Source organism: Verticillium nonalfalfae (assembly GCF_003724135.2).
Source record: "Verticillium nonalfalfae strain VnAa140/NRRL 66861 chromosome Unknown scaffold_38, whole genome shotgun sequence".
Taxonomy (NCBI): Eukaryota; Fungi; Ascomycota; class Sordariomycetes; order Glomerellales; family Plectosphaerellaceae; genus Verticillium; species Verticillium nonalfalfae.
In genome coordinates, this window is record NW_021167263.1 from 135,722 (window position 1) to 162,084 (window position 26,363).

General features: G+C 57.9%; 6 protein-coding genes across 6 annotated transcripts; 2 read left to right on the forward strand and 4 right to left on the reverse strand.

Annotated features, from left to right (window-relative positions):
- Positions 1-3,387: 3,387 nt before the first annotated feature.
- Positions 3,388-4,579, reverse strand: D7B24_005803 (uncharacterized protein; the record flags this gene model as incomplete). The annotated part of the gene is made up of 2 exons (XM_028639948.1): positions 3,388-4,138; positions 4,203-4,579. The coding sequence occupies 2 exons, from the start codon at positions 4,577-4,579 to the stop codon at positions 3,388-3,390; spliced, it is 1,128 nt and encodes a 375-aa protein (XP_028495743.1).
- A 3,128-nt stretch (positions 4,580-7,707) lies between these two features.
- D7B24_005804 (uncharacterized protein) lies at positions 7,708-10,243 on the forward strand (the record flags this gene model as incomplete). Its single annotated transcript, XM_028639949.1, has 6 exons — positions 7,708-7,754; positions 7,954-7,970; positions 8,027-8,184; positions 8,360-9,658; positions 9,717-10,154; positions 10,217-10,243. 6 exons carry the CDS (start codon positions 7,708-7,710, stop codon positions 10,241-10,243), a joined length of 1,986 nt encoding a protein of 661 aa, XP_028495744.1.
- A 1,291-nt stretch (positions 10,244-11,534) lies between these two features.
- Positions 11,535-12,351, forward strand: D7B24_005805 (uncharacterized protein; the record flags this gene model as incomplete). The annotated part of the gene is made up of 2 exons (XM_028639950.1): positions 11,535-11,972; positions 12,214-12,351. The coding sequence occupies 2 exons, from the start codon at positions 11,535-11,537 to the stop codon at positions 12,349-12,351; spliced, it is 576 nt and encodes a 191-aa protein (XP_028495745.1).
- Positions 12,352-12,856: 505 nt separating this feature from the next.
- D7B24_005806 (uncharacterized protein) lies at positions 12,857-15,422 on the reverse strand (the record flags this gene model as incomplete). The annotated part of the gene is made up of 2 exons (XM_028639951.1): positions 12,857-15,285; positions 15,356-15,422. 2 exons carry the CDS (start codon positions 15,420-15,422, stop codon positions 12,857-12,859), a joined length of 2,496 nt encoding a protein of 831 aa, XP_028495746.1.
- Positions 15,423-19,404: 3,982 nt separating this feature from the next.
- Positions 19,405-22,008, reverse strand: ACS1 (acetyl-CoA synthetase; the record flags this gene model as incomplete). The annotated part of the gene is made up of 6 exons (XM_028639952.1): positions 19,405-19,470; positions 19,540-21,368; positions 21,475-21,501; positions 21,589-21,690; positions 21,749-21,772; positions 21,945-22,008. 6 exons carry the CDS (start codon positions 22,006-22,008, stop codon positions 19,405-19,407), a joined length of 2,112 nt encoding a protein of 703 aa, XP_028495747.1.
- A 2,939-nt stretch (positions 22,009-24,947) lies between these two features.
- On the reverse strand, positions 24,948-26,134 carry RFC5_2 (Replication factor C (RF-C) subunit; the record flags this gene model as incomplete). Its single annotated transcript, XM_028639953.1, has 3 exons — positions 24,948-25,296; positions 25,362-25,984; positions 26,048-26,134. The coding sequence occupies 3 exons, from the start codon at positions 26,132-26,134 to the stop codon at positions 24,948-24,950; spliced, it is 1,059 nt and encodes a 352-aa protein (XP_028495748.1).
- Positions 26,135-26,363: the final 229 nt, after the last annotated feature.

The window sequence follows — 26,363 nt, forward strand, 5'->3', positions numbered from 1 at the left end:
CAGGAGAAATGGCCTTGTCCCCTTCGTGCAAGGCCAGCTCCCACCGGCTTCATGTCTGTCCCGTGTCGACCCTCCATGCTTTTTTCTTTTCCTGTGCTGCTTGCTCGTTTGCTCATCATACAACCCGCATGCGCCGCAGCGCCGCAAGACAAAAGTGGAGGGGGGCGTGAGCGAGGCACCTTGAGAGGGGGCGTGGGAAGAGGGAAACAGAAAAGGGCGGGGGAAGTTGCCAAAGGGGCGTGGCACGTATCCAGGGGAGGGGGGGGGTAAGGGCGTGGTGTGCTGCGACGGGTTCTATCTCGGTGGCGCCGTGTTCATTCGCTGGCGCGCCCCGGTGAGACGAGGTTACTCTGCGCATATCGTCTCTTGGCGCCATGTCGCCTGTCGAGACGGAAGAAGGGGGGTGACGTGCGAGCTTGGCCTGGTCAGGCAGGCTGGGGGCGGCGTGGCATGGCAGCTGCACCTGCGTGTGTGAGCTTTGTGCGCAAGGGAAGGAGGAGAGAGAGGGGAGGAAGGATCCGGGTGAGAGGGTGTGGTGGGCAACGCGGGTGCGTGTGGACATGCATGCGTGATGGTGGTGTGGAGATTCGCTGTACGGCTAGCTAACGAAGCAAGCAACAAGAGCAAGGTGGCAGCAGTGGAAGCAGGTGCAGGTGCAGTGACAGTGCCCTTGAATGCTCGCAGGCAAGACAGCGCTGCAGGTCGAGATGGTGCGGGACCACAAGCAGCAGCCCACACGCCCCAGCAGGAGAAGTCCAGCAGCACCTCAGTAGTAGTAGTAGCAAGACAGTACATACGCATATAGCTGGGAGGGGGGAGGGGAGGAGACAAGGGCCCGCCCGCCCGCCCGCTCAAGGTACTTGATCGAGGTACAGTATCCAGACGCCGGCTGACTACGCGAGGCAGGTACCGGTCGATGTACATGTAGATGCTCCAACGGACGGGCTTGGACCAATGTAGTGTCGGTTCTTGGACAGGGCAGATGGCAATCTGACACCTTAGGGCACCTGTTCGTGGAGAGGCAAAAGGGTCTGGCTGGCTCGAAACCGAGCTGGGTCTCCCCTGATGAACTGATCCGGGATCCAGTCTGATAGCGCCTGAGCCAGTCAATCCGTCGTCAGGATGAACCATGATGTGTCCAACAAAGGTCAGTCGCCGGCGCCAGACGGCGCCATATCCTTTCGGGGTCTCCTAACCCACACTCTACCCAGTTGAGATCTGGCCACCTCCTTGGCTATCGCATAACCAACCACACGGTACGTACTGTTTTGTCTTGTCATCTGAGCAATTCCTGCCTCGCAATTCAGTCGAGTTCGAGACTTCGAGACGAGGCACGTGCTGGCCGTCGGAGCAAACATCGAAAGGCGAGACGAAAGCGACGCCAGGTTTTTGCAGCGAGTTGTAAGCATGAAGGCATCACCACTGACAGCGAGGCTATGAAACACACAGCAAGCAGAACCAGGGGAGGAATGCAGGGTGGCCTTGATTGAACAGCTTCTGCAGCTCACGTGCAAAGAGTCTGTCTCTGAGGCACCGTCGCACCGATGACCGATCTCGTTTTCTCGCGGGATGGGGGTGGACAAGCTCAAGCTGGGGCCTCAGGCCAACCGGGAATGTGAAGGTGTAGGCTGGGGGGGGGAGGGAAGGGGGGAAACAGACCCAGGAGATCGGCCCTCCCTAACCGCCCGCAACCAGGCGCGTAGATCGATGAGCCCCAGCCGAGCCAGACGGATGGCTGGGCATCAGTGAGCGAGGCTTCACAAGGTGACTAACTTCAGCTGTCTTTCGGTTTGGCACTCGACAAAGATGGACGAGGTGACAGTTCCACGCGTCGGTACGAAGTATGTACCCGGCAGACGAGCGCTTGGTTCCGTTCATCTGCTTTCAACCGTCCGCATCGTCTGATGGCTGAGCAGCCTGCCCCAGGACGCAGAGCACCTGGCACGGTGTAGCGTCCCGCACCAAGCGCACATTTACGTCGCCTCATGTTGTGGAATGCGACAGCAGCGGGATGCATCAGCATTCATCACACACGCACGCAGGGCTCTCAGTCATGCAAACAAAGCCAGGGAAAAGCAGCCACCCAGTGAGACAGAGGTCTTCCTCATCCATCCGCCCTCGCTTGTCTGAGTCAAGTCACGCCTGCCGGGTGGCCCGCCTAATCCACCGGTCTCGCTGTCCGCCTTCTGTTTCCGACAGGCACGCAAGCCACAATGAGCCTGGCGCCACGTCCGCCCACACCTCAGGCCCATCACTTGCGTCCGAATGAGATCGTCCCGCAGAAAACAAATGGAAGGCCACCCCCCCCTACAATGACACGCCCCCTGCCTACCGAGCCTGAGGTAGGCCAAGGAGGGGGGAGGCCCGAGCCCAGGGCCCCTCCCCAGGTGTGCCCTTTTAGGGCCCAGCCTCGACCTCGACGTGCCAAGCCGGTCCGCGCAAGGGCGGCGGTCTGCCGTCGAACGTCACGTTTCGCCCCAGCAGCCGTCGGCGTCATTGGCTGCCGCCTGCCACAGCTGCCGCAACGCCGCTGGCTGCTTTCAGAAGAAAACAGCAGCATTGCATGATCTTACATAGGGAGGCCACTTCGTCTGCCTGCTGTCCCACCATCTGGATTTGTGGATTTTTTGAGAGACAAAAAAAAAGTGTTCACTGGTGACCTCGAGTGGTTCGGCGCTTTTCTTTCCCACGTTCTCATCTGAGCCAAGGGATGACGAAGTCGTTGTTAAATAAACCTTGGTCGTCATTCTGTGGCTAGATGACTCGTGGTTCTAAGACAAAGCGCGCCCAATACAATGTCTCGACCACATTCCAAAGAGATCACTGGATGGGGTTCTCCTTTTCCCACAAGGCATGTTGGAGACCACTTTTTCGGCGAGGTCCTCGGCTTCACAGCATTGTCTGATTCCGTCTTGCATTCGATGGCCAGCTGTAGGCGAAAGGAGACAGACCTGTAGTATGGACCGTTGCAGCTCGCTGTGTTGGGGGTTTTAATCTACTATGAGGTGTACGTATACATCCAGATAGGCGGCCTTGTCCGAGCATTGGTCGGTTGTCAAAAAGACGACGTACAGTGTGATGTCACTGCAGGTCCAGGCGGATGAAGGCGACTCCGTCAACGCTGGCACTCTTTGTCATTCGACGACCGCTAAAATCCTGCAACACGCGTCAAGTCACAGCTGCGACGCGTCTTCTGCCCGTGCCGTTCATCCACCCATTACATACAGGTATCGTCCTTGTGCGCCAGTGCAAAACCAATGCTAAAAGCCAACTCTCCCTCTGAGAAGAGATAGAGGAGGAAGGGAAAGGGCGATTCACCTTTCCATCAACGACTTCCCCGCAAGTGATAAAACCAAGTCTCTAAAAATGCCGGCCCACGTACATGTCCTACGGCCCATTCTTGTGATCCGCCTCCTGGTCAGGGGTATAGTTCGTCTCACCCAGCATCGCCGCAGGCTGCGACGTCATGGCCGTCTGCGTGTTAGGCTGCGGCTGGCTCTGTACTGTGGGGCCCGTCGGCTGGGCAGGAGGCGCTGCCGCCGCCGCAGTGGAGGAGGAGGTGGACTGATGGGCGCCACGGCCGGCGGTCGCGGCGTACAGACGCTGGTCGAGCGTCTTGAGGGCCAGGGCGCGCCTCCTCTCAGCCTCTGCACGGGCGCCACCGGGTCCGCCGCGCTGGATGAAGCTGCCGCTGCCTCCGCCACGAGCGGCGGAAACGCTGTCTTGGGAGAAGGGCGTGCAAACGCGCATGGCGACGAGGACCTCAAAGATCTGGTTCGCGGCGGCGGCCACGAAGGGCTTCACGGGGCCAGGGAAGAACTCGGAAAAGGCGAACGTCTCGCTGGCGTCGCCGCGGAGGCCTGCAGACTGGGATGCATCGAGGTCGGGGAAGACGGTCTTGTAGAATCGGAGATATGTCCAGCTGATGAGGAAGCCGAAAATGGCGAGGAGAAAGGATGCGACGGACATCAGCGTCATGGAGAGGAGGGTGATGATTCCGATGTAAATAAGGGGAAAGCGCGGGACGCGCAGAGACAGGATGCCGCGGAAGAGGGTCACGGTGTGCGCTGGTACGAGCTGGCTGAAGGCGACGAGGAAGGCGATCTGCACGGGGATGGTGCCGGCGATCGTCATGAGGCTGGAAAGTAGGAAACGTCAGCTTGCGAATCAGACATGATGTGAGGATGGGGGTCGCGACGTACGTCCATCTCTCATTACGAGTCAGAGTGAAGAAAATCATGGAGACCAGGAAGGTCAGGACGTTGGGCACCAGCGACGCGACCAGGAGAAACTTGGCTAGTTCCGCCGACGACCACGCTCGCTCAAGATACCTTCCGCCATAGTACAGGGTGGCGCCAGCGGCGGAGAATGTGAAGACGTTGCTTTCGACGAGCGTCGTGGACACGAACGTCCAAGGGTAGATCAAGGAAAGCTGGGGAATCAGCGTGAGGTAGGGGATGACAATCTCCGAATTGGCAGTCCACTGGCGATACCGGATCGCGGCGCTGAGAAAAGACTGGATCGCCAGGGCTCCAAGAGCCACGCGCGTAACAGGTGGGATGTTTATTCGAGGCGGCATGGCGGCTAATGCGATGTGAATGGGGGGCTGACGATGTGATGCGGTTGACTTCTTCGACACAAGGGTGCAATGGCTGATATCATGAGCTGCGCGCGACGTGGTGTTCTCTCTGGCAAGGGACCACTAGGCAGACCCGTTGATCCTCATCCCTGTGCTGACGTAACCTCCTGAAATGCGCACCGCCACGAGTCGTGGCTACCAAGGCCAACAACGTGCTTGGTGTGTGCGGAAACTCGTTGTTGCGCAGCCGATGAGCCACTCTTGATCATCCGAATTCCCGAGTGCCGACCTGACGCACAGAGCAAGGACACCCCAAAACCCGCCGCCTGGAGCCTCCCCAACCCTCCGATGCTTTTACGGCTACGCCCGCCCGTGCCTTGCCCATCTACCTGCCTGCCTTGCCTAGGTGCCTAGGGAGGCACCCTGGTGGCATTGCCAACCTTGTGACCCCTGTCATCCTGTGCAGGCAAACAGCCAAAGCATGCCGTTTTGGATTGTTTTCAAAATCTCAACAAACTTACGCGTGACGACGACTGTCGAAACTCATCTTGACCACGAGACTTGTCACTGGAACCAATTCCAACGACAAGCAACTCAAGACAGCTAACCTCTCCGTCACGTTGGTTTGTGCCGCACCTTGCCATTCGACAGACACCTGCGCGGTCATGCGGAGGTGGAGAACGGGTCCCTTCATCTGACGCTCGGGTTTGGGGGACTGAGTGGTAAACACGAAACGGGTAGATCTCGTGGCTCTATCCCTGCAGGGCGCCCGGCGCCCAATTGCTTTTCTTTTCGGTCGAACGCCAAACAGCCTAGCATCCAGCTCAAAAAAGAGCCCTCCCCCCCCCTTTTCCCTTGGAAGAACTAGCCAAGGCCTGCCAGCAGTGATCCACTCGCCGTCCCTGGTGACGAGTCGAACTGGTTGGCGGTAAAACGTCCTCGTTCTGCCCAAGTCATCGAACCCTTTGACTATGTTTGTGAAGAAGGCAGCTGGCGAATCTACGATCGGCCACGTTATTCCTGGCTTGAAAGATGAGTGGCATCAGTCGTGAGGATAATGTGGTGACTATTTCCTCGCGAATTGCAGGGCGAGGCAGCCAGGCCAGCCATGATCGACGCCAGTGGCACTTCGGTCGAGGCGTTTTGCATCGTCCCAACCTGCAAGGTCGGCCGGCAGGTGTGGAAATGGAAAAGTCGTACTGCCCGTCCTGCTTGGCCACAAACGGAGAACGAACGTGCCCGTCCATCAGTGGTTACAGGTCACGCCGTCACGGGCCACGGAGAGGCGATTGGGGGGTCGAACAGGGGTGGTGCAGGGGTTGCTCTGAAGAAAGCCCCGGCTCTGGTCAAGATCGAAGCCTCGAATGTCTTGTCAACCATGGCACATCCTTGCCTGTGGGGACAAGCAGAGCAATGCAATCCCTCCTTTTGAGGTAGCGAGGCAACCACCGGTTCCCGCGCCGGCCGCTGGCGTAAGAACTCTCCCCCCCCCCTTCAGCCCAGTGCCACGTACGATGCATCTTGACTCGCCTGCTTGCCCTTCTGTCCGGCTTCTTGAGGAGGGCGCACCCACAAAACTGACGGGTGCCGAAAGACAGACAGGTTGCAGGCTTTTTGCGGACCACGAGGCCATGTCCTCCATTTGCGTGGCACTAGAAGGTCTTGCGGATGAAGTGCACCCGCATTGACTGTGATGGCCGTCGAGTGCGCCTCTCAACGTGCTGCTGCTGAGCTGAGGTGACTCAGGTACCTCGCCTTATTACGATGGGTACGCTGGGTGAGGTGGTGTCCATGTCGAGCGTTGACCTGCAGCACCCTCCTTCGGCATTAGCTCGCAATGCCATGAATGCCAACGACGTGCCTTCACCAGGCCCTCTCAACGAAATAGAAGAGCAGTGCAGAATCTTCTCCAAAGAAGAGAAAAGGCACAGCGTCGCCGTCATAGTTCAGCAAACGATCTAGATCTGTGTTGCATTGACAGTTCGAGGTGTCGAGGCCGCGACAAGTCGTCCGGTGTCGCTGATCAACAGAACAAGGAATAAGGATGGAGGCAGCCATTCCCCGTTTCCATTTCCATCCTCCGCCCCCCCCCCCCCCCCCCCCCCACGTCTCAGATTTTGCAGGCTATCGCATGCAATGCATGTTGAAGCGAGACCGGGGCGCAGAACGGTCGGTCCAGCGCAGCAAAAAGCTCGACTGGTGGGATTTGGGGTGTGGGCGAAGGTTAGGTAATCAGTCAGTTCAGGTCAATAAGAGCTGGGCCCCGAGGTACCGTCACCTTGCCGTGTCTCGAATGCAATGAGATCCACTGACAATTTTGGTGATCACTCCCACCCCCCCCTTCCCCTTTGATGAACATCTTTGGACGGGGATCTGGTGGGAAGGGCGGGATGGATGGGATTGTCTAAATGCACTGACGAAGATGGACCTGTTTCAGAGCATCTCAGTGTCCCCAAGTTGGGAAAACAGGACACGGCATAGAGGCAGACCAGTGCCGCCATGCGAAGACGTCAGGTACCGTGTCACGGTACCTACGTGACAGAGATCGTGGCTACATGGGTACAGGCAAGGAGACGAGAGGTGAAGTAGGTAGCGACCTTAGATACCGTGGCCTCGAACAGGCAGGGGTCTCATTCCCCTCTCCCTTCCCCTTCCCATCACATCACTTCCCTGCCCTGGGGCTTCTTCGCTCCCCCTACCCCCTACCTCCCCTACCCCTTCCCCTTCCCCTTCCCTGGCCCTATTCTCCGCTGCAACGCACCAGTCCAGCGGCTGACAGTGTCTGCTACCGCTGCTGTCCCTAGCTGCCACCCACTGGCACTGCTACCACCCACTGCCAGTCCGTCGCTTTAGCGCCGGCTGGTGCTGCACTGCCAATTCCTGGACCCAGTGAAGGCAGACGCCAGACAGGCCCAGTCCACTCGGCTCCGTCTGGGCTTCTTTCTGCTGGCCTCCTCCCGTTCCTCATCTTCAAATCTCCTCGTCCGGTCCCTCGAAAACCTGAACTCATCGCCCTGCTCGATTGCACGCCTCTAAAGCCGGCCAGCCCGCCGTCAAACCATTCGCACGCGTCTCTCATTGTCGGATCCATCCATTCCGCCGCGCATCGCGGTGCACGCCCCGTCATGATGAAGGAATACCTCGACTCCGATAGAGTGAACTACTTGGTCTGGAGGTAAGCCCGCGGCCACCACTCCTCTTCTCTGCCTCCGCCTCATCCAGTTTTGCGTCTCACCTCACCCACGCTCCATCAAACCGCGACGCCGCCGGCTAGACTCGCCAGTACCCTCGCGCAACGCTGCGGAGAGGGAGAGACGGTTCGACTTTGGAGACCACGAATGCTGACCAGTGTGTGTGTTCTTTGCGCGCAACAGATACCTGCTCGAAGGCAGTACGTTGATGCCTCTCCCGCCTCCCGCTCATCGTGGACTGACGCTTGCCTCGCAGATTATCGAGAGACGGCAGCCAAGTTTCAGAAAGAGTGGCACGCTGAACCTCATCGTCACTTCGACTTTGCGCGCCACATCAAGAGCCATGCCCTTGTCTCCGTCGTCAACAAGGGCCTTTGCTACCACGCCCTCGAGCGTGAGCATGTTCGCAAATCGGTGAGTCCACACCCCCCCCCAATCCAATCCACGCGCGCCCCACAGTCACACATCACAACCGTGAATGAACCCTCATCCTCGGCACCACGCCGTCTTGCAACCACAGGCCTCGCTCACGGCGCCGACTCAATTCATTACTCACTCTCACGGGGGGGCCGACTAACCCTCGCCACAGACATCTCCCATCGCACCCGTCGCGCCGATCGACGCCCTGCAGATGGGCATTTTTGGCCCGCTGAATGTTCAGCCTCCACCGCCACAAAAGGTCGAGGACGACGAAGAGGATGCGGACGGCGATGCCGATGCTGACGCAGATGCCGATGCCGACGTGGATGCCGATGGCGATGCAGATGCCGATGGCGATGCTGATGGCGACGCGGAGATGGAGGAGGTCGAGAACTCGCGAAAACGCCAACTCGATAATCGCACGCATCATCAGCATCAAATGAATGGTTCGCCGGCAAAGCGCCCGCGACTCGTCAGTAATGGGTACGAGAACGGAGTGGATGCAGCCACAGACCCCATGGAGCTAGACAACCACAACCATCAGCCAACCCCGGCCGACCACAACAACAACCACGCTTATCCCTCGCCCCTCGAAGGCGAACAGACACACTCACCAATCCCCCACACCGACGGTCCCGAACAGGGCACACAGGTCGACAAGGTCGAAGAACTCGCACCCGAGACGACCTTTTTGCGACTGATGCCAGACGACCTTCCCAATGGCACCAGCTCAGCGTCGCCCTCGTCGTCACCCATGCGGGCTCGTGCTGCAGCTGGAGAAAATGCACCCGTCCTGTTAAGCTGCGAGTGGAGCCCCAAAGACCCATCAGTCTTGGCGGCTGCTGGAACCGATGCGCTAGCCCGCGTTTGGACGGTTTCGCGTGCCGCCACATCTTCCGAATCTGACTTGGACGCCCACGACTCCCATCACGTGAACGGCGTCAACCGCCCCTTCCTCAGCCTTGTCGACAACGCAACGCCGCGCAGCGCAACAGTCAGCCAAATCGCCTGGAACTCTGTCGGATCGGCCATTGCTGTGGCGATTGATCATGAAGGCAAGACGTCGGTGCAGGTGCGGGGAACCGACGGCTCGCAGCTCGGCAAGTTTGATGTGACCGAATCACCTGTCATCAAGCTTCGATGGAATCCTACCGACACGGCCCTACTGGGCATCGCACCTGAGAATGGCGGCGCGCTCATCTCCGTTTTTCAACCACTGACCTCGACTACCCTGACGTACTTTTTGCCCGATCATGACATTGACAACTGGCCGCTCGACGCTGCTTGGACCAGTGAGGCGACAATTCTGTTATGTGGAGGCCAAGTCTTGGTCTCGCTGCGCTGCACCGATTCGGCTATTGTCGTGGACAAGAAGATTGAGACGCAACCGGACGATAACTTTTCTCAAGTGCAATTTGACGCAAGGTCCAACCTCGCCGCTACGGCAAGCGCCAGCGGCGTGCTCGACGTAAGTTTGCAGTCTCCCCCATGCACGTGTGACGCCTTCCCGTCCTGACAGGCAGTAGCTTTGGAACGAGGCTGGCGAGCGGCATGCTATCTCTGCGCACTCGGGCGCCATCACGGCCTTGCAATGGCAGCCAGTGCCCAAGGACGCGCATGTACCTGATGATGAACGACTGATTGCTTCTGGCGGAGATGACTGCGCGATCCTCATTTGGAATGCAAGGAAACCAGATCAAAAGGCCAAGTGCTTCCTTACGATGGACTCGCCCATCGTCAGGTTAGCCTTCACGCCCGACGGCGCATTCATTGCGGGCGCCACCGCAGGCAGGATCTTGATCTGGAAGGTTGGCGACACGGCGATCCCTCGAGCCAGCTGGAGCCGGACACCTCATCTCGGCTGGCTCAGCCCGAAAACGACTACAGAGTCGGAGGATGAGGACGAGCACTGCCTTGGCTGGGACTGCGATGGCCGACGCCTCGCATACGGAGCCAACAGTAGGGTGAGTGCAAAAAAGCTTCTCGTCTGTGGATTGAGAGTCAGATCACTAACACATTCGGACAGCTTGCCGTAATTAACTTTCGGAGGTAACATAGACTCCTACTGCGAGCCTACACAATCTCACTTTCGCGAACGAGTTCGGGCCAGGCCTAGGGCCATCTAGGCTCAGAATTACGTCGGCAGTACTATTTCCGAGCATCAGCATTGCTACAACGCCGCCGCCAGAGGAATTACTCAGGCAGCGATAACATTCACGACGACGAGGCAGCTTGGACGGCTCGTGCTGCTATCGTCCCTTCTGTGGGGTGGATAGCACGATCTGGAAACTTTCAAAAGAGGTTCTGGAAAGGGATAAAAAGCGATGGTGCGATATCCGCCGGCGCAGGACAAGAGTCTGGCGCATGATAGAGATGCTGCTGCATTTTGTTTTTGTTCTCTTTTTTTTCCTTTTGTAGCGAGGCATGCGCTGGATTCAAGTATACGGCGGGTGCATTCTTTAGGCGCTGAAGGGGCTCAGGGGACGGCAACGGAGGAACAGCTCGATGTTTTTGGCTCGTTTCGAGAGCAGGCGCTGTGTACAGTAGCGAAGGGGGATTGGGTGTTGGACGTGCCGTGTATACCATCGGGAGGATTGCTGATGCAACAATCACATTTGTATAAACATTTTTCGTTGATGTCATGTGACATGATGGTGTCAAATCTGCGCGAATGCTGTTGTTGTTGGACTCCAGTCGTTTGCATCAGGGGTTCCGAAAAGTGACTATCAGGTCATGTCGGTGCCATGAGGCGGTTTGTGCACGAATTGACGTATCACAAAGCCGGTCTGTTACCCCGCAATCATCGTGCTCACTTGTCAATTGAGAGTGCCGCTGCACAACACCTTTGTCCTCGACGATTTGTCTACAAACTCATTGTCGAAATTGATTATCCAAAGTGAAGCAACCAAGTTGCCTTCGTAAGAAGAAAGGCCGTCCATTGACTCCTCCAAAGCATTTAGATTGTGTACATTTTCGCTGCAACATCGCCCTCCTGCTTGAGGCGGTCAACAGTCTACAGAAGCTGAGAGCTCCTGCATCCAAAGGCAAACTTCCGCAACGGTTGAAACAACCTCGTACGGTCCACGAGGTGCACTTTTCAACTTGACGACTGTTGCTGTCACCTCATTCCATTAGCTTCGTCACAGATCGCCGCCTCTCGGGGCGCATCGCCGTTCGATATCACTTCAGGCTCTTGGTCGCCCTCCTTCCCCAGAGGCATCCTACACACCGCCGCGCCTCCATCAGCCAACACCATACCGTCACATCACGCACGCGCGCACGGCACAGGTCAGAAACACCACCATAAACGCAAAGTCAGTCATCCTCCGGAAAAAGACAAAACAATGTCGTCAACACCCTACGGCACCTCCACCCCCTCCACAACCCCCCGCCCGCCTCCCTACTACGCATCAACAGCCCACACATCATCCCCCCAGCCCCGTCACCGCCCCTCGCCGACGCCGTCCTTCACGCCCACGATGCGCGACCGTCAGGCCCGGGGCAAGGACCCCTTTGGCGCGTCCAGCAAAGACCCCTTTCCCAGCGGCGACTTTCAGCACCGCCAGGGCGGCGGCCGTGGCGGTTCGGGGGGTCGTCGGCACTCTGACTCGGAAGGCGACGACGACGAGAACACGGGGTTCATCGGCGGTACTGGCTGCGGCGGCGGCGCAAGCGAGCGGCAGCGCGGGGAGACATTCGAGGCGTTCCGGAGGCGGGAATGGGCCAGGGACGTGCTGGAGAGTCCGGAGATGTTGATGTGGTATGCCTCAAGTCGGGAGGACGTACGTACCCTCTTTCTTCCTTTTTCTTCTTTCCCTTTCTCCCTTCTCTGCCCTGTGCTGGTCCCGTCTCGGCTCCTCGACTGTAGCGTTCCTTCCCCTCACAAGGGTTCTGTCTGAGACTGTCTGGGCCTGTACAACCAGCTCCCTCCTTCTCCACGCTATAGGGCATTTTTTCGGTCATGTTTGGCTGAGCTTTCACTGCGTTGATCAGGTAGGTGGTCTTACTGACTTCATGATACAGAGCATCCCGGGCACGCGCCTTTTCTTCACCCGCGTCCTGTGCGGCTTCGAAGAGGATCATGTTCCGCCGCAGGAGCCGACTCAGCGTAAGAGCTCCGGCTCTGGTCCCGGCAGGCCGCATGGCCACAAGCGACGCTGATGATTCGAGTCTTCGGGAGTGACTTGCGGTGAACAACAGGCCATCAATTACTTTTGTGGGGACTCAAGTGTCAGAGACAGTCTCACTTAGCGAGGGTTGGGGGAGCGGCAGCGGGATCACAGCACCAGAAATGCAGAGGCACAAAATCATATGCTCAGACGTCGTCACATTCATGCCGGTGTCCAGACGAGACCAGCCAGCTGACCCTAACCTATGTACCGCACTGCCTATCTCCAATGGGCCCGTCTGTTCATCCACCGTATACTCTATCAACATCTTCTGTATATGTCCGCCCGCTGCCAAATGATGGATATCCGGTAGGGCATCTTGCTGATGCCTACTCCTGGTGGGCTCGCTCCCAAAACTGTTCCCGTGTATTTGTTATGACCATTCGTCGTCTCCTTGACGATATCGAGAATAAGAGCAATAGAAAATAAATATAATGAAATGATGCCAGTCAACGCCGCCCGATGCAAATGCTAACATGTAGAGTAAAAACTCCTTTCTACGCATATCTCATGCTCATCGTCCGACTCCTCTGCGGATGCCACTGGCCGGGGTATGGCTGTTGGCCCGAGTACGAACTGTCAGCGTATCCTTGGCCTTGATGGCCGGTGTGTACCTCACCCGGATAGGGGGGCATGTTGTTTGAGCTCTGGCTCGGCGGCGACTGCTGTTGCTGCCGCTGTGGTGGGGGCACTGGCGCGATGTTGGAGGCATTCCAGGCCCCGCCGTAGCTGTTCCATGTATTCATAGGAGGAGGTGTTGGAGGTAGTTTGGAGGCGTTCTTCTTGTGCCTCCGCTTCTTGCATGCTGACGATATACAGCACCAGAGGATTGCTAGGACGAGAAGACCACCCACCGAAGCTCCTACGGGAATTAAAATATTCTTGTGCCTCTGGAACCAAGCCAGAACGTCGTTGGTAAACGATGCGTCCCGGCACACGCCATTGCGGCATGTTCCGCCACTCTCGCAAGGAGTACCGTCAAGATAATTTTGGTTCAAAAGTCGGCACTCCTGTGTCTGGAACACATTGGGTGAGCGACAAGAGAGCATGCAGCCGTTATCGCACGATGTCGTCTGATTGTTGGTGTCGCGGGAACCGACAGCAGCCTGACATTGCTGCTCTCGTGACGTGCACTGGCCCGAAGCACATTGCAGGTTGTCGCCATCAGCGCCACACGAGTCACCGTCGCTCCTGTGGATGTCACTAGGACAGACCGAGGAATCACCGGGGCACGTTTCCTGCGGATCGCAAAGGCCCGTACTCTCACGACAGATGCTGCCTTGAGAGGCGAAACGACACTGGTCGGTGCAACAGTCCTCGTTCGCCGGATCACACTGCGAGTTGGTCGTGAAGCGACAGGTCGCGGCGTCGCAACACGGGTTATTACCACAAGACTCAGCGCCGCCACAGTCGCACTCTTCCCCTGACTCAACAATGCCATTGCCACATTGGCTTCCAGTGATTGTCTCGACGTCTCGATTGTTGGCCAAGCATTCCGATCGAACGGCATTGCGATACAAGGCGGAGCAGACGTTGCCGATGGAGCAAGGGGAAAAGTTTTGGATCTGGTTTCCGGTGGATGGGTTCATGATGAAGCGGGCTGCCGCGTTGCATGTGTTCGCGCTCAAAGGACAGCATCTTTGCATCTGATTCTCACTGCTGGCGCAAAGTTGATCGTCGCAGTCGTGGACAGCACCAAAAGTGTGTCCGGCTTCGTGGGCGAATACTTGCCACTCGCTATCTGTTCGGACAACAACATTGGCAGCAGCAACAGTCTCGTTGGAACCGTCACTACCAGCTGTTGTCTGCGAACCTGGGACACACACCTGACCGAGCCAGGCCAGGCCGACAGCCGAGTTGGTGTTGCAGGTGCTTAGCAGAGTCCAGAAGGCATTGGCATCATTAGACCGCCCACGCCACTCCGAGAAGAGGTTGAGACGATCGCTAATGCGTAGATTGCTATTGCATCCAACGTTCCAAGGAGCGAGATCGCTGGCAGAACCGGGGCAGTCGCGGTCGCTGATCGTAAGATTTTGAATACCGAGTGAAATGTTGAAGCTGCTCTCATAGACTTCAGAAGCCGAGTTGACAAGGTCGATAATATTCTGGCGAACAGCCTGTGTGTCGTTGAAATCTGCGGTATATGTGCAATCCGTGGCGATGCCAACCAAGGCAATCTTGCGGACGGTCGGACAGCCTTGAGTCGAGCCGATGGTGGCAACAAGATTCTGGCCCGCGCCGTTATTGCCCGTCTGACCGGAATCAATCTGTCGCCCGAATAGTGAAGCAGGGGAAACGGCCCGCAGGCGAACGTCCTCAAACGCGTTGGGGTCGTATTTGGCATTGAACGTGAGTGATTGAGATTCGCAACTCGAACGGCCCGCCGTGTCCCGCTTCAGGTCCTGAGGATCAAAGTAGTAGCTCATGACGTCTGAGTCTCTCCACACCACCATATATTCATCTGGGTCTGCGTCGGTGTCGGGTAGTGGATCTTCGGGGTGCTTCAGGCGTCGATAGTTTTTGCCAGTCATAATGTGATGGTGGTCACCGTCGATTCGAAAAGCGCCCTGAAAGACAGGATCCTTGCCGTCACGATGCATCGTTATCCGCGCCCATCCAACCTTGGTCCATTCAGATTGGCCATCGCGGCGAATGAAAGAGGCGCCGCGGAAGACCTTGTGATCATGGCGGTTGATGCGCTGTGACTTCCGTAGCGAGCCATCCGGACCGAGGTAGTTGACGTGCATGTCATCGTGGAGGATGTCGTGGTTTGGCTCGAGGGCGAGGCGTATTTGCTGTTGGGTATTTTCGAGACCAAAGGTCAGGTCGAATGAGGAGTGGTACTGGCATCGTTTTGTTGGCGTATTCAAGGAGGGGGCGTCGATGAGATGGATAGCCGTCAGAGGATTCCGCTGTGCAGAGTGTGCTATTCAAAGAAGAGTAGTGTTAGTAGTCTGATGTGCCTCGAGTGCCCACGAGCGACAGAGACTACGAACCAACGGCATCTTGGATTAATGAGGCGACACTGAGTGTACTGGCGAGGAGGGCCCGTATGCTAACCATGTTGGTGGTAGCCGGCGGCAGAGAGGGGGGGAGAGGGAGGGGGAGAGAGGCGAAGAGTTCCCTGACGCGGGACGGGGTTCTTGTAAAGGTTATTGCATCAGTTGTAGTGTGTAGTAAGGATCTTCCAGAGTTGGGTTGTTTAGATTTGCTTGTTCAAAGTCGAAGGTGAGGAGAAGCGAGTGGTGACGTCTGGTAGTCCCGGGCGGTTCGGAGACCAAGGTTGTTGCGACAGACTTTCCAAGGGGTCTGAGTGGGCGAATGTAGGGATGGATGTTGGGTCTGGATATATGGGATATATGTTCAAAGGGTCGCAACTGGGCGACTGGATTTGGCAATCGGTAGTAGCGTGGGGAAAGATGGGTTAAGGTTGGAAGAGAGTTGGGAAGTTTCTCGTTGACTGACTGACGACGACGACGCTTGCTGGGTGCACGGAAGCCACAGGCGAATGGTGGCAATGAGATGGGGATGGCAGATGGGAAAGAGACACCCAGAAGCAGTAGTAGACGTGGAGATGGAGGCGAAGCAGGCCAGGGGGGGCAACGTGAGGTACTGGGTCTACGAGTACGCAAGCACCCAAGACTTAGGTACCGCGCTAGCGCTCCTTGTGCTTGCCTCCCCTGTCGCCCCGAGGCCCCTCCCCATGCCTGTCGCCCACACCCCCCTGCACGACACTGGCTGTGGGAAGGCCCCTCCAAGGCCCCTGCCAACCAGTTGGGGATCAGTTTCACCTTAGCTCCGAACAGCCAAGATGGCTCGCTCTCGTTGACTCGTCAGCACCACTGCACTTTGCTGTCTTGCTCCTTGGCTTACCTGGCTTGTAGCCGTGGTGCAGCTTATTCACGCTGTCGTCGTCAGCGTCTACCAGCACTACTAACCAGCCGGCATTGTTCAATTGCGGAGTCTTGGGCAAGTCCGAGCCGACGTCTCCTCACCCTGGCCGTCTCGTCTCGTTATCCCCATCGGCCAGCCGCGGACCCTCAGAGCGACGGGTGTACTGATCAGGAGAAACCATGGCAACGATGATCCTGGCAGGTTGAGAATTCTCAAGAGCGCGAATTGTTCATCCATTGTGCGGCATCTGGTCGACCCTGACTATCAATCAGGAGCCCATACGTCCGGCACGCGGCAGTCATGGCGACCCCAGGCTTCCAATAATCCTGAACGTGGAACCGCCCACTGAAAGGCTGGGCGTCCACTGGACCAGCGTCTCCAAAGCCCAAGCGGCTCTAACATCCGAGACGGGGCTGAAGCAGAGAAGACTGTCGACGCCGACGCTCCCGAAATATCATTCGGCTGGGCCACTCTCCTCACAGACCACTTACCGTCTGTCAGCCAGATGCATACTTAGCGGCGAGCCATCAACGTGATGGATGCCGTGCTACCCTGCCCGAAGTCTGGTGACGAGCGTCCAATTCACAGCAGAGCCCTCACTGTGTCCCCACCGCAGCAGGTCGGTACCAACTTGCAGACTCGATCAGCTCAGCCAGCTACACCTGTGCTTGTGGCCATGAACCCCCTTCGTGGAGCGTTTCAGACCCAACAGATCGTCGACCACAGACGATCCTCTTTGAATGTTACCATGTGCAACAACCGTGTTCACAAAAAGACAGCTTCCACATTGTTGTGCATTTTTCAAGGGGCGAAAATTGAGTTGACCCCGACCGGCCTTGCCAATATTCGATACGAGCCAACACGATAACCGTAGGAGGGATGGATGTATCCCGAGGTTCCCACTCTGGCAGATGGGATCTCGGCCTGCGCGCCCACTCTGATTTCAGCAAACGAGACGATCTCGTTGGTAGACGCGATGTCTGAGTCTCCAGAGCGACCACAAGCAGGCAAGCGCAGGCTCAGTCACGAATCTGCACGACTCGCTCCTGCGGACCACTCCACTGCGTTCCATCAGATGGGCACCCAATACAGCAAACAATCCTTCTGGCCTCGTGGCACACCTTCCATCACTGGCACCAATTGCAGATCGTCCCTTCTGATCAGTGCTGCTCCTCGTCTATCCTAAGTCCGGAGACGACCGAACTAATGACTATCGCTGGTCTATGGATCATGATCTGCAGCAACCCAAACAAATCGCTAGTTGATCTCACGCCCATCTGATCGATGCAAAGCATATAGCGTCTCGAAGGCTCACACAGCCCTGTACTACGCTCAGCCATCGTCTTGGCGTCCGTCAGCAAGACCCTTAAAGAATATGGTGATGATGCGCTGATATGAGATTGACCACGATTCAGGCAAATATCTCTGACGTTAACATTCCGATCACGGCTTGCATCCACGTGGTGTTCTCAGGGTCAGCGGCGAAGCCCCAACACCAGGCGGCCACGAATGCTGCTGGTGGGCAGAGGATGACGACGACTCTCAGCCATCGCACTGCTTCTCCACACACCCTCCCGGACTTAGCGAACACCACTTGCACATTCCACTTTGCAACCCTTTCCCTTTCGAAGCCTGCACGTTCTAGCGGCGGTGGCACGGCGCCTGAAAACTAAGCTTCCGAGCGTTCCAGTTACTGCCAGATTCGCGCTGACACATCAACGACGACCATCAGGACCGCAGTTGTCAGTTGCTGTCTCTGGCCGCGCTCAGCCGTCAAGTGTATCGACATAAGTTGTTCCCGGGGAAAGCCCAGGGCATCTCGAGTATCTTGAATCTAATGGATCAGACAGGCACACATTCTGGTGTCATTTTTTGGAGGAGTTGGCCAAGAATCGGTGTGAGATTGCATAAGCCAAGTCGGGTATCCGAACCACGCGCCGCCTCACAAGTTCAGCACAAAACGGAGTCCTTAACTCTTCATCCCTACTCTGCTCTATCCCTCAAACGTGCATGCACTGTAATGAGACTGCGCAAGGAATGCCTCAGTACACTGACGAGATTGCTGCTTATCGGTATGATACCCTGAGGAACGAGATCCCACCGCTGACCAATAGCCTGGATACTGGGGATGTCCACGGTGTTCAACCGGTAATCCAGTGATCTTCGCAACTTAAAAACATCAGACGCCAAGTCTTCAGAAGAAGGCTATTCGAGACGCAGCGGCCGCCTGGGTTTCCCCTTGTTTCGGCCCCCTCTCTTAGTCCACCGATTCTGCTTGAAAGTAGTTGTAGTCGGGCTTGTGGTCAACTCCGACAAGAAACTCCGTCGGTGTGCTGGCGACATGCAGTGAACATGGGCATGCCGCGCGGCGTGGCTGTGTTGAGATGTTGTCTTTCAGCATGCAGAAGAAAGACCGATCTCTCCTGGGTTGTCCGCCACGGGTGCCAACTTGAACTCTTGAATCTGGCAATGTATGACTCGAGCTGCTCCTCCTGGAAATGGTATGATTGATAAAGTGATTACCAACTCTTGAACGGCCTTCTGGAGGCCTCTTGATCGGTCCACGTCATGTTCGTTTTGGAAGAGGGTCCCGGTTGGCGACAACACCTGGACGAGGACTCACTGTGACGGCGTTGGCCGTGCGATTTGACTCTCGAGAGGTGCAGGGTTGATGTGCCTCGAGCATGGATGGCACGATGTTACCGAGAGTCGGCGATTGCTGAGGCCGGCAGTCTTTACGCTTTGCCAGCTGGACTACTTCTTTTTTTCTGTGACGACCGCGATAGTTCAAGTTTGATTTGTCTCCTACTACATTGCCAATGTCGTTTGTCACTTTCTCGAACTCTATTCCCACCTCCTTTCCCAAGAGACTCTCGATTTGCTCCGGAAAAAATATCGTTTCGACGTGTTCCCGCTTGCATCCTTTTCTCCTTCAGTGCATACTCAGGAGTACCCGGCGACAACGTCAAAACGAGCGAAAAATGCATGATTAACTGTTTCAATTTCAAACACTCAACTCCAAGTGCGACCATTTCCGTCATAGCCCTATCACGTTCGAACTGTCCTGGCATCATGGTATCAAATACGTCCGCGGAACATTGTGCCCGTGTCCTCCTTTCCTTCCTTCCCAAAGCCTACAAATGCTTCAAATTCATTTCTTTCCCTTGGCCTCGTGCACGAGGTTGATAATCTTTTCCACGATGGACGGGTCCGACAACTACAAGGAAAAACAAATCAGTCACAGGCGTTCCGACACAGACGTGACGGGGCAGGAACGAAAACATACCGTTGTGATATCGCCGAGCTGGTCCTCCTCGCCGGCGAGAATCTTCCTCAGAATGCGGCGCATGATCTTGCCGGAGCGCGTCTTGGGCAGGTCGGGGACGATGAAGACGGCCTTGGGGGCGGCAAAGGGGCCGATGCTCTTGCGGACCTGCATGATGAACTCCTTGCGCAGGGCGTCGCCGGCGCCGGTGGCGTCCTTGAGGGCGACAAAGGCGTTGACGGCCTGGCCGGTGAGCTCGTCGGCGACGCCGACGACGGCGGCCTCGGCGATGGAGTGGTGCTCGAGCAGGGCGGCCTCGATCTCGGCGGTGGAGAGGCGGTGGCCCGAGACGTTGACGACGTCGTCGACGCGGCCGCGGATCCAGTAGAAGCCCTCGTGGTCGCGGCCGGCGCCGTCGCCGGTGAAGTAGTAGCCCTTGTAGACGTTGAGGTACGTGTCCATGTAGCGCTTGTGGGCGCCGTAGACGGTGCGGGCCATGCTGGGCCAGGGCTGCTTGAAGGCGAGGACGCCCTCGACGTCGTTGCCGTGGATCTCGTCGCCGGACACGGGGTCGATGATGGCGGGCTCGATGCCGAAGAAGGGCAGCGAGGCGCTGCCGGGCTTGGTCGGCGTGACGCCCGCCAGCGGCGTGATGACGTTGGAGCCCGTCTCGGTCTGCCAGTACGTGTCGACGACGTGCGCCTCCTCCTTGCCGACCGTCTCAAAGTACCACTTCCAGATCTCGGCGGCGATGGGCTCGCCGACGGAGCCGAGCACGCGCAGGTGCTTCATGTCGGCCTTGACGTGCTCGTCGCCGGCGCGCTTGAGCAGGCGCAGCGCCGTCGGCGCGACGTAGAACTGCGTCACCTCGTGCTTGGCGATGATGTCCCAGTAGCGCGAAAAGTTGGGGTAGGCGGGTGTGCCCTCGAAGACGACCGTCGTCACGCCGAGCAGCAGCGGCGCGTAGACGACGTAGGTGTGGCCCGTGATCCAGCCGACGTCGCCGCCGCAGAAGTAGCGGTCGCCGTCGTGAATGTCAAAGACGTACTTGCCCGTGCAGGCGGCGCCGAGGAGATAGCCGGCCGTCGTGTGCATGACGCCCTTGGGCTTGCCGGTGGAACCGGAGGTGTAGAGGAGGAACAGGGGGTCCTCGGCGTTCACGTGAACGGGGGGGAAGTAGGTAGGCCACTTCTCGACCTCGTCGTGCCACCACCAGTCGCGGCCCTCGGTGAAGGGCACGTCGGCGCCGGTGCGCTTGTAGACGAGGACGTGGGAGACGTCGGGGCACTGCTTCAGGGCGTCGTCGACAATCTTCTTGGTGCCGATGAGCTTGCCGCCGCGCTTGCCCTCGTCCGAGGTGATGACGACGCGCGACTTGCCGTCAATGACACGGTCGCGCAGCGAGTCGGCGGAGAAGCCGGCAAAGACGACCGAGTGGACGGCACCGAGACGGATGCAGGCGAGAATGGCGACGAGGGCCTCGGGAATCATGGGCAGGTAGATGGCGACGGTATCGCCCTTGCGGACGCCCATCTCGCGCAGGACCCAGGCGACCTGCGAGACGTCGCGCAGAAGCTGCTGGTAGGTGACCTTGCGGCCGCCATCGGGCTCGTCGGCCTCGTAGATGATGGCAACGCGATTGGGGTCCTTGTAGGCATGACGGTCGACGAGGTTGTAGCAGGCGTTGAGGGTGCCCTCGACGAACCAGGCTGTGTCGCCGCCCTCGAAGGAGCCGCTGCGAACGGTTTGGAAGTCGGTGTACCAGGACAGGAGCTCGCGCGCCTTTTCGCCCCAGAACTTTGTGGGATCCGTGATGGACTCCTTGTACAGCTTCTGGTACTCCTCGAGATCTGGGCATCGTTAGTGACGGCTGTGTCGCGCGAGAGGGTTCAAATGGATAAGGGGTGCATCGGATGATGAGGGGTTCAACCGCGGGGTCGAAAGGGGTTCACTCACTGGCAATGTGGGGTTTGCTGGGGTGCTCTGCGAAGAGGGGCAAAATCGTCAGCGAAGATGCTCCGACACGTTAAACAGAAGCAGCGCGCGCTATGACAGCATCGACCATCGCACCCCAGCCTTGCCCTTCTGGACCACATTGAGGTCGCAGCAGGACAAAGCTGGACGATAGACGATAGCGGTATCGGCGCACGCGACTTTGGGGAGGCATGAGGTCTCCATCTCAGCACCTCACACACAAAGGAAAAAAAAAAGGAGAAGGAGTGGGACGTACTGTCAAGCATCTTCTGAGGAGGGTCTAATGCGCACATTTACCGCCGCTGGTCAGCATGGCATCCTCCCATTTCGCGGCTAATTCAGGAGGGGCGCGTCACGGTAGCCTGCCCTGTCGCGCGCCGCCTCCAGAAGCGGGACAGCTCGAGAGGGGCAAGTCACCACGAGACAAGGGGGGGTGGCATTTTCGGGCTTACGGAAGGTGTCGACATTGTGGGCCTCGGCCACCACTGGTGTCTTTTGTTGCTCGCCTTCGGCCATGCTGGGCGACGGTCTGGCTTGTTGTTGCGATGGAGAGTGGTGTTGTAGGTCTGCAGGTTTGCCGCGTGCGGAAATAGGTAGGATGATGGTATCCGAACGTGTCGACGAGGGGGGTCTTGTCCCGTCTGTCGCTGTTCTCAGCACGCAAGGAGCAGTGCGCTCGAGCGAACCTGGCCGTCAAGGTCGTCGTGAGTAGGTAGATGTGACGTTCCGGTCAAGGGTTCGGCAGGGGTCAATGGGGGGTGGACGCGGTAGATTGGTATGGCGCAACGAAACAAGAGACTGAAGCGGAGCGCTTGGAAGAGAGGGACAATGTCGAGGTGAGAGGAGGAAGAAGAGAGTGCAAAAGAGAAAGGTAAATGTCGCGACGTGAACGACGTTTGCGGGGAAGGGCCCTTTATGGGTCAGGTTCTTTCCCCCCCCCTCCTTGAAAGGGTTCCAATGGCTGGCGGGACATTGCGTAGGAGGCGACGATGGAGTAAGGGACGGGCGGGCCACGGATCGGGAGTGTGTTGGGACGGGACGGGGGAGGGAGGGGGCTCCTCTGCTTTGCTGTGTGCCACGAAGCGGAGAGGGTAGTAGGTGATCACTGGGGGCCCTGCGTTAAGCTGTCTTGGTGTTTTACCGTTAGGCCGGGGTCGGGGTCGTGGCCGTGGGGAGCCTTTTCCCTTCCCCCGGACGACCGGGCCATTTGGCGCCAAAAAAGAGGAGCTCGAAGAAAGAGCTCACTGCTTCGCCTCCTCGTTTTGCATTTTCCCGTCTCCAGAGTCCGCTGTCCACTTGCCGATTTTGCCGTTCTTCTACATCATGGTATTGCCGCCAGGCGGCGGCCTGATGCTGACACGAAGAGAGAAGGGCACCTGTCTGGACAACAGGCACCTGTCTGGACAACACACGGATGCGACGGGTTGCCTTTGCGTCTTCGGATGCAGTCCGCGCGCGACGAAGTACTACGGCACATGCTCACCAGCAGTTGCATCCCTGGAGCGCACCTCACTCGCCTCACCCTCTGACTTTCCGCCCATCTTAGCCCTTCCCGGCCGGCCGGTGACGAAGGTCAAGACCTTTGGCTTTTGGCTTTTTTGGGGGGGGGGGGGATGGTCTTCTGATGAGGCTTGGCCTTAGTGTCTCCCCACGCCTCTGATCGGCGCAAACCTCTTTCGTAACGTGCATGGTCGTGCTGCCCGGATCGTCCCTTCGCCCTTCCTCTGCACTAAAGAGAGAAGAGGGCATGCTTGCTTGGCCTGTCTGCCGCATTTTTCCTTTTATCAAATACCGACATCTTGGCTCCTGTGTCACACCTGGGCCTCCAGGGCTCCGTGGGTTTGGGTTGTAGAGAGAGGCCCCTTGAAAGGAAAAGAGGCTCAAGGGTCGCCAAGTACCGACCGATGTCATGGCCCTCGAGCGCCTCAGGTACGGTGCCCCCCTCCAATGCCAATGGCGGGGTACTTGAACCCCTCCTGGCTGACCTCATCACATACGTCAGACGCCCAAAGTCCACCATTCTCAATGCCTGGACAGGCTGAAGAGGTCCAGATTATCGACCTCATCCAGCAGCTCACAAGTGAGGGCGGCTGTTAAGGGAACCTCACGCCCAGTCTCGCCAGCATGCTATGAGGTCAGAACTGCAACATGGCACATCTCGCCGCCGTGTGCATCTGGATGGCCAAGACAGAATGCCCCTCCGTTCCACTGGCTCTACGTGTTGCCGTGGTGGGGGGTTGATGGAGGTGCAAGAGCGGGTGTCCATGGACGCACTGGCGCGAACACCCCCTTCCCCGCATCCTCATGGGCATCTATCATCAGTTGTCCCTCACTGTTTTGCGATGTACAATTCCTAGGCATGGACAATATGTGACCCTCCCCTCCGAGGCGTAGGGGGCCTCTCAGCGAACCAGACGGCTCGCATTGTGTTCACAATTTCATCTACTGCACCCTAAATCCCTTAGCTGCTACGCCATCAGTCCCGAATCGAGATGGCTTATCCATGCTCACTCTCCTCTTACCTCGGGCCTCGACCGCGCATCATGACATCGCCATGACCTAACTTCCTCGGCCTTCCGTGGGTTCGCTTCCGTGGTCGACGCCGGGCATCAGCCGCGTGCCATTGTTCCCTACCCGCACCCATCCTTCGTTTATTTCCGTGCCAGCAATACAGAGCGCCCGACAGCTCATGCAGCCAAGCAGATAACCCATGTGCTGCACCTTGCGAAAGGGAAAAGATGAGGCTGTTCGGACCTCTCGCCCTAGGATGACCGGCCGGAATGAGTCTCACCGAAAGTGGCATCTCTTGAGTCTGACACCTCGGGTACAATGCGCCGTCCTCTAACCGCCAATACTGACCACAGTCTGAATTACCACATCGCCGCCGGCGAACTTTTCCAGCGTCCCACAATGCCTGGGAGCAGTGGTCCTCATAACTCGGCAGTGTGAGTTTGATCAATAGGTGCGAGCTCCAAGTTGGTTTGACACCTCAAAAAGCATGACTTTGCACCCCCCCATTTGGAATCAATGTGCAACTCACACCGTGTCTACCCGGCCGAGTCTGCCACTTTTCGAGGTCCCTCCATCCGCAGAGCTGTCTGTCGGCATCGGTCTGCCTGGACGAATGGAACTACAAGTTGCGTGCTTATCGATTGCGCTCATCCCAATCGCCTGTCTGGCCTCCTGACTTCTGTATCACGGGTTCAACTTTTGGGTTCCGACGGCTCCGAACACAGGGTTCGCCATGCACCAAGTTCAGATTTCCAATGCTGGCTCACAGCTGTCCTGTACCTGGCGCACTTCGGATTGGGCCATTGAAACATGTTTGTCAATTTCCTTCCTCGGTAGGAGGACAAGGCGCCCGAAATAATCCCTTCAACCCTATGTGATCCCGAAAACGCCAGAGACGCCCTGCCCCCCTCCCCCTTCTTTTCTCAACCCCGGCACACAATAAATTACAGATCCATGCTCATCAGGTATATCTCGATGATCCTCATAAACTTGGCCACAAATGCCTCGAGGTGGAAGATGACCTTGGTGCCCATCCGGATCCTGTGCTCGTAGTACGCCGACCACTTGATGACCTCGGGCTTGAGCGCGTCGTCGATCATCGCCACCAGCTTGAATGTGAGCGTCTTGAGAATCGTCGTCGCCGGGATGCAGTGCGTCAGCAGGTCGTACAGCTTGGCGCGCACCTGCAGAATGCGCGCCGGCGTGTGCTCCTCCATGATCTCCTTTGCGATTTGCCCAATGAGGGCCTCCCAGTCGGGTGGTGGGATCCGCGTCGAGTCTGTCACTTTCTCACTGCCATGCCGTTAGCAAGCTGCCTCAAGCAGAGCCGGTTCATAAAGAGAGGGGGGGGGACCTACTTTTGCGCATGCACAGCCTCGTACATGAGCAGCGCCCGCCGCAGATTCCTCCCGCTCTCCTGCGCTATCCTCATGTGCAGCCCCTTGGCCACAGGCCAGCCCTCCCTCTCGGCGCTCTGGCCCAGCACGTCGCAGATCTCCGCGTGCGTCGGCGCCGCCACGCGCACGAGCAGTGTTCGCGAGCGGATGGGCGCGATGATATTGGCCGTCGAGTTGGCGAGGAGGATGAGGCGCAGGTTGGGCGAGTACTTCTCCATCGTGCGACGGAGCGCCGCCTGCGCGTCGCGCGTCAGGTGGTCGGCCTCGTTGATGACGACGACCTTGAAGCGCTGCCGCGCCGCCTGGTCGACCTGCTGCGTCTGCGCCACCTCCTTCAGCAGGTCCTGCACCACGACGCGGTCATAGTTGCCGACGTCCGAGGGCGTGATCTCGAGGTGGTAGTTGGACGCGACAATGTTGAACTCGAGCTTGCGGTTGCTCGACGTCTGGAAGACGCGGGCGTCGATCTTGATCTTCTCGACGCCGGACCCGTAGAGCTCCTTCAGCGTCGCTACGATGCGCGTCTTCTTGCCCGCACCCGAGGGGCCGTAGACGAGGAGGTGGGGGAAGTCGCCGCTTCGAGCCTGGATGGCGAGGGACGGTCAGTTTGGGGGGGGGGGATCGTGACGGGGTGGATTTTTGCGTACGAGGGAGCTTAACCTGTCGGACAGCTCTGGGTGGTAGGTGAGGGCGTCCAAAGACTTTGGCCTGTGCTTGTCGACAATGAGCGCCATGGCGTTGGTATGTGGCGAGACGCGGGCAGAGCTGTGTGCTTGTGGTTGATCGGGTCACAGCGGTTGCCTGGGTTTTTGCCTACAGATGGGGTTGAAGATGGATGTAGCCTGGGTGACGCGACAGTACGCGTTAAGTGCGATGCAGGTGTGAACAGGGGTTCATGTAGCCTGTGGCTGAAAAGTGGCTCGTGCTGCCATACGGTGTGAGGAGCTCTCGCTGTTGTCCCCT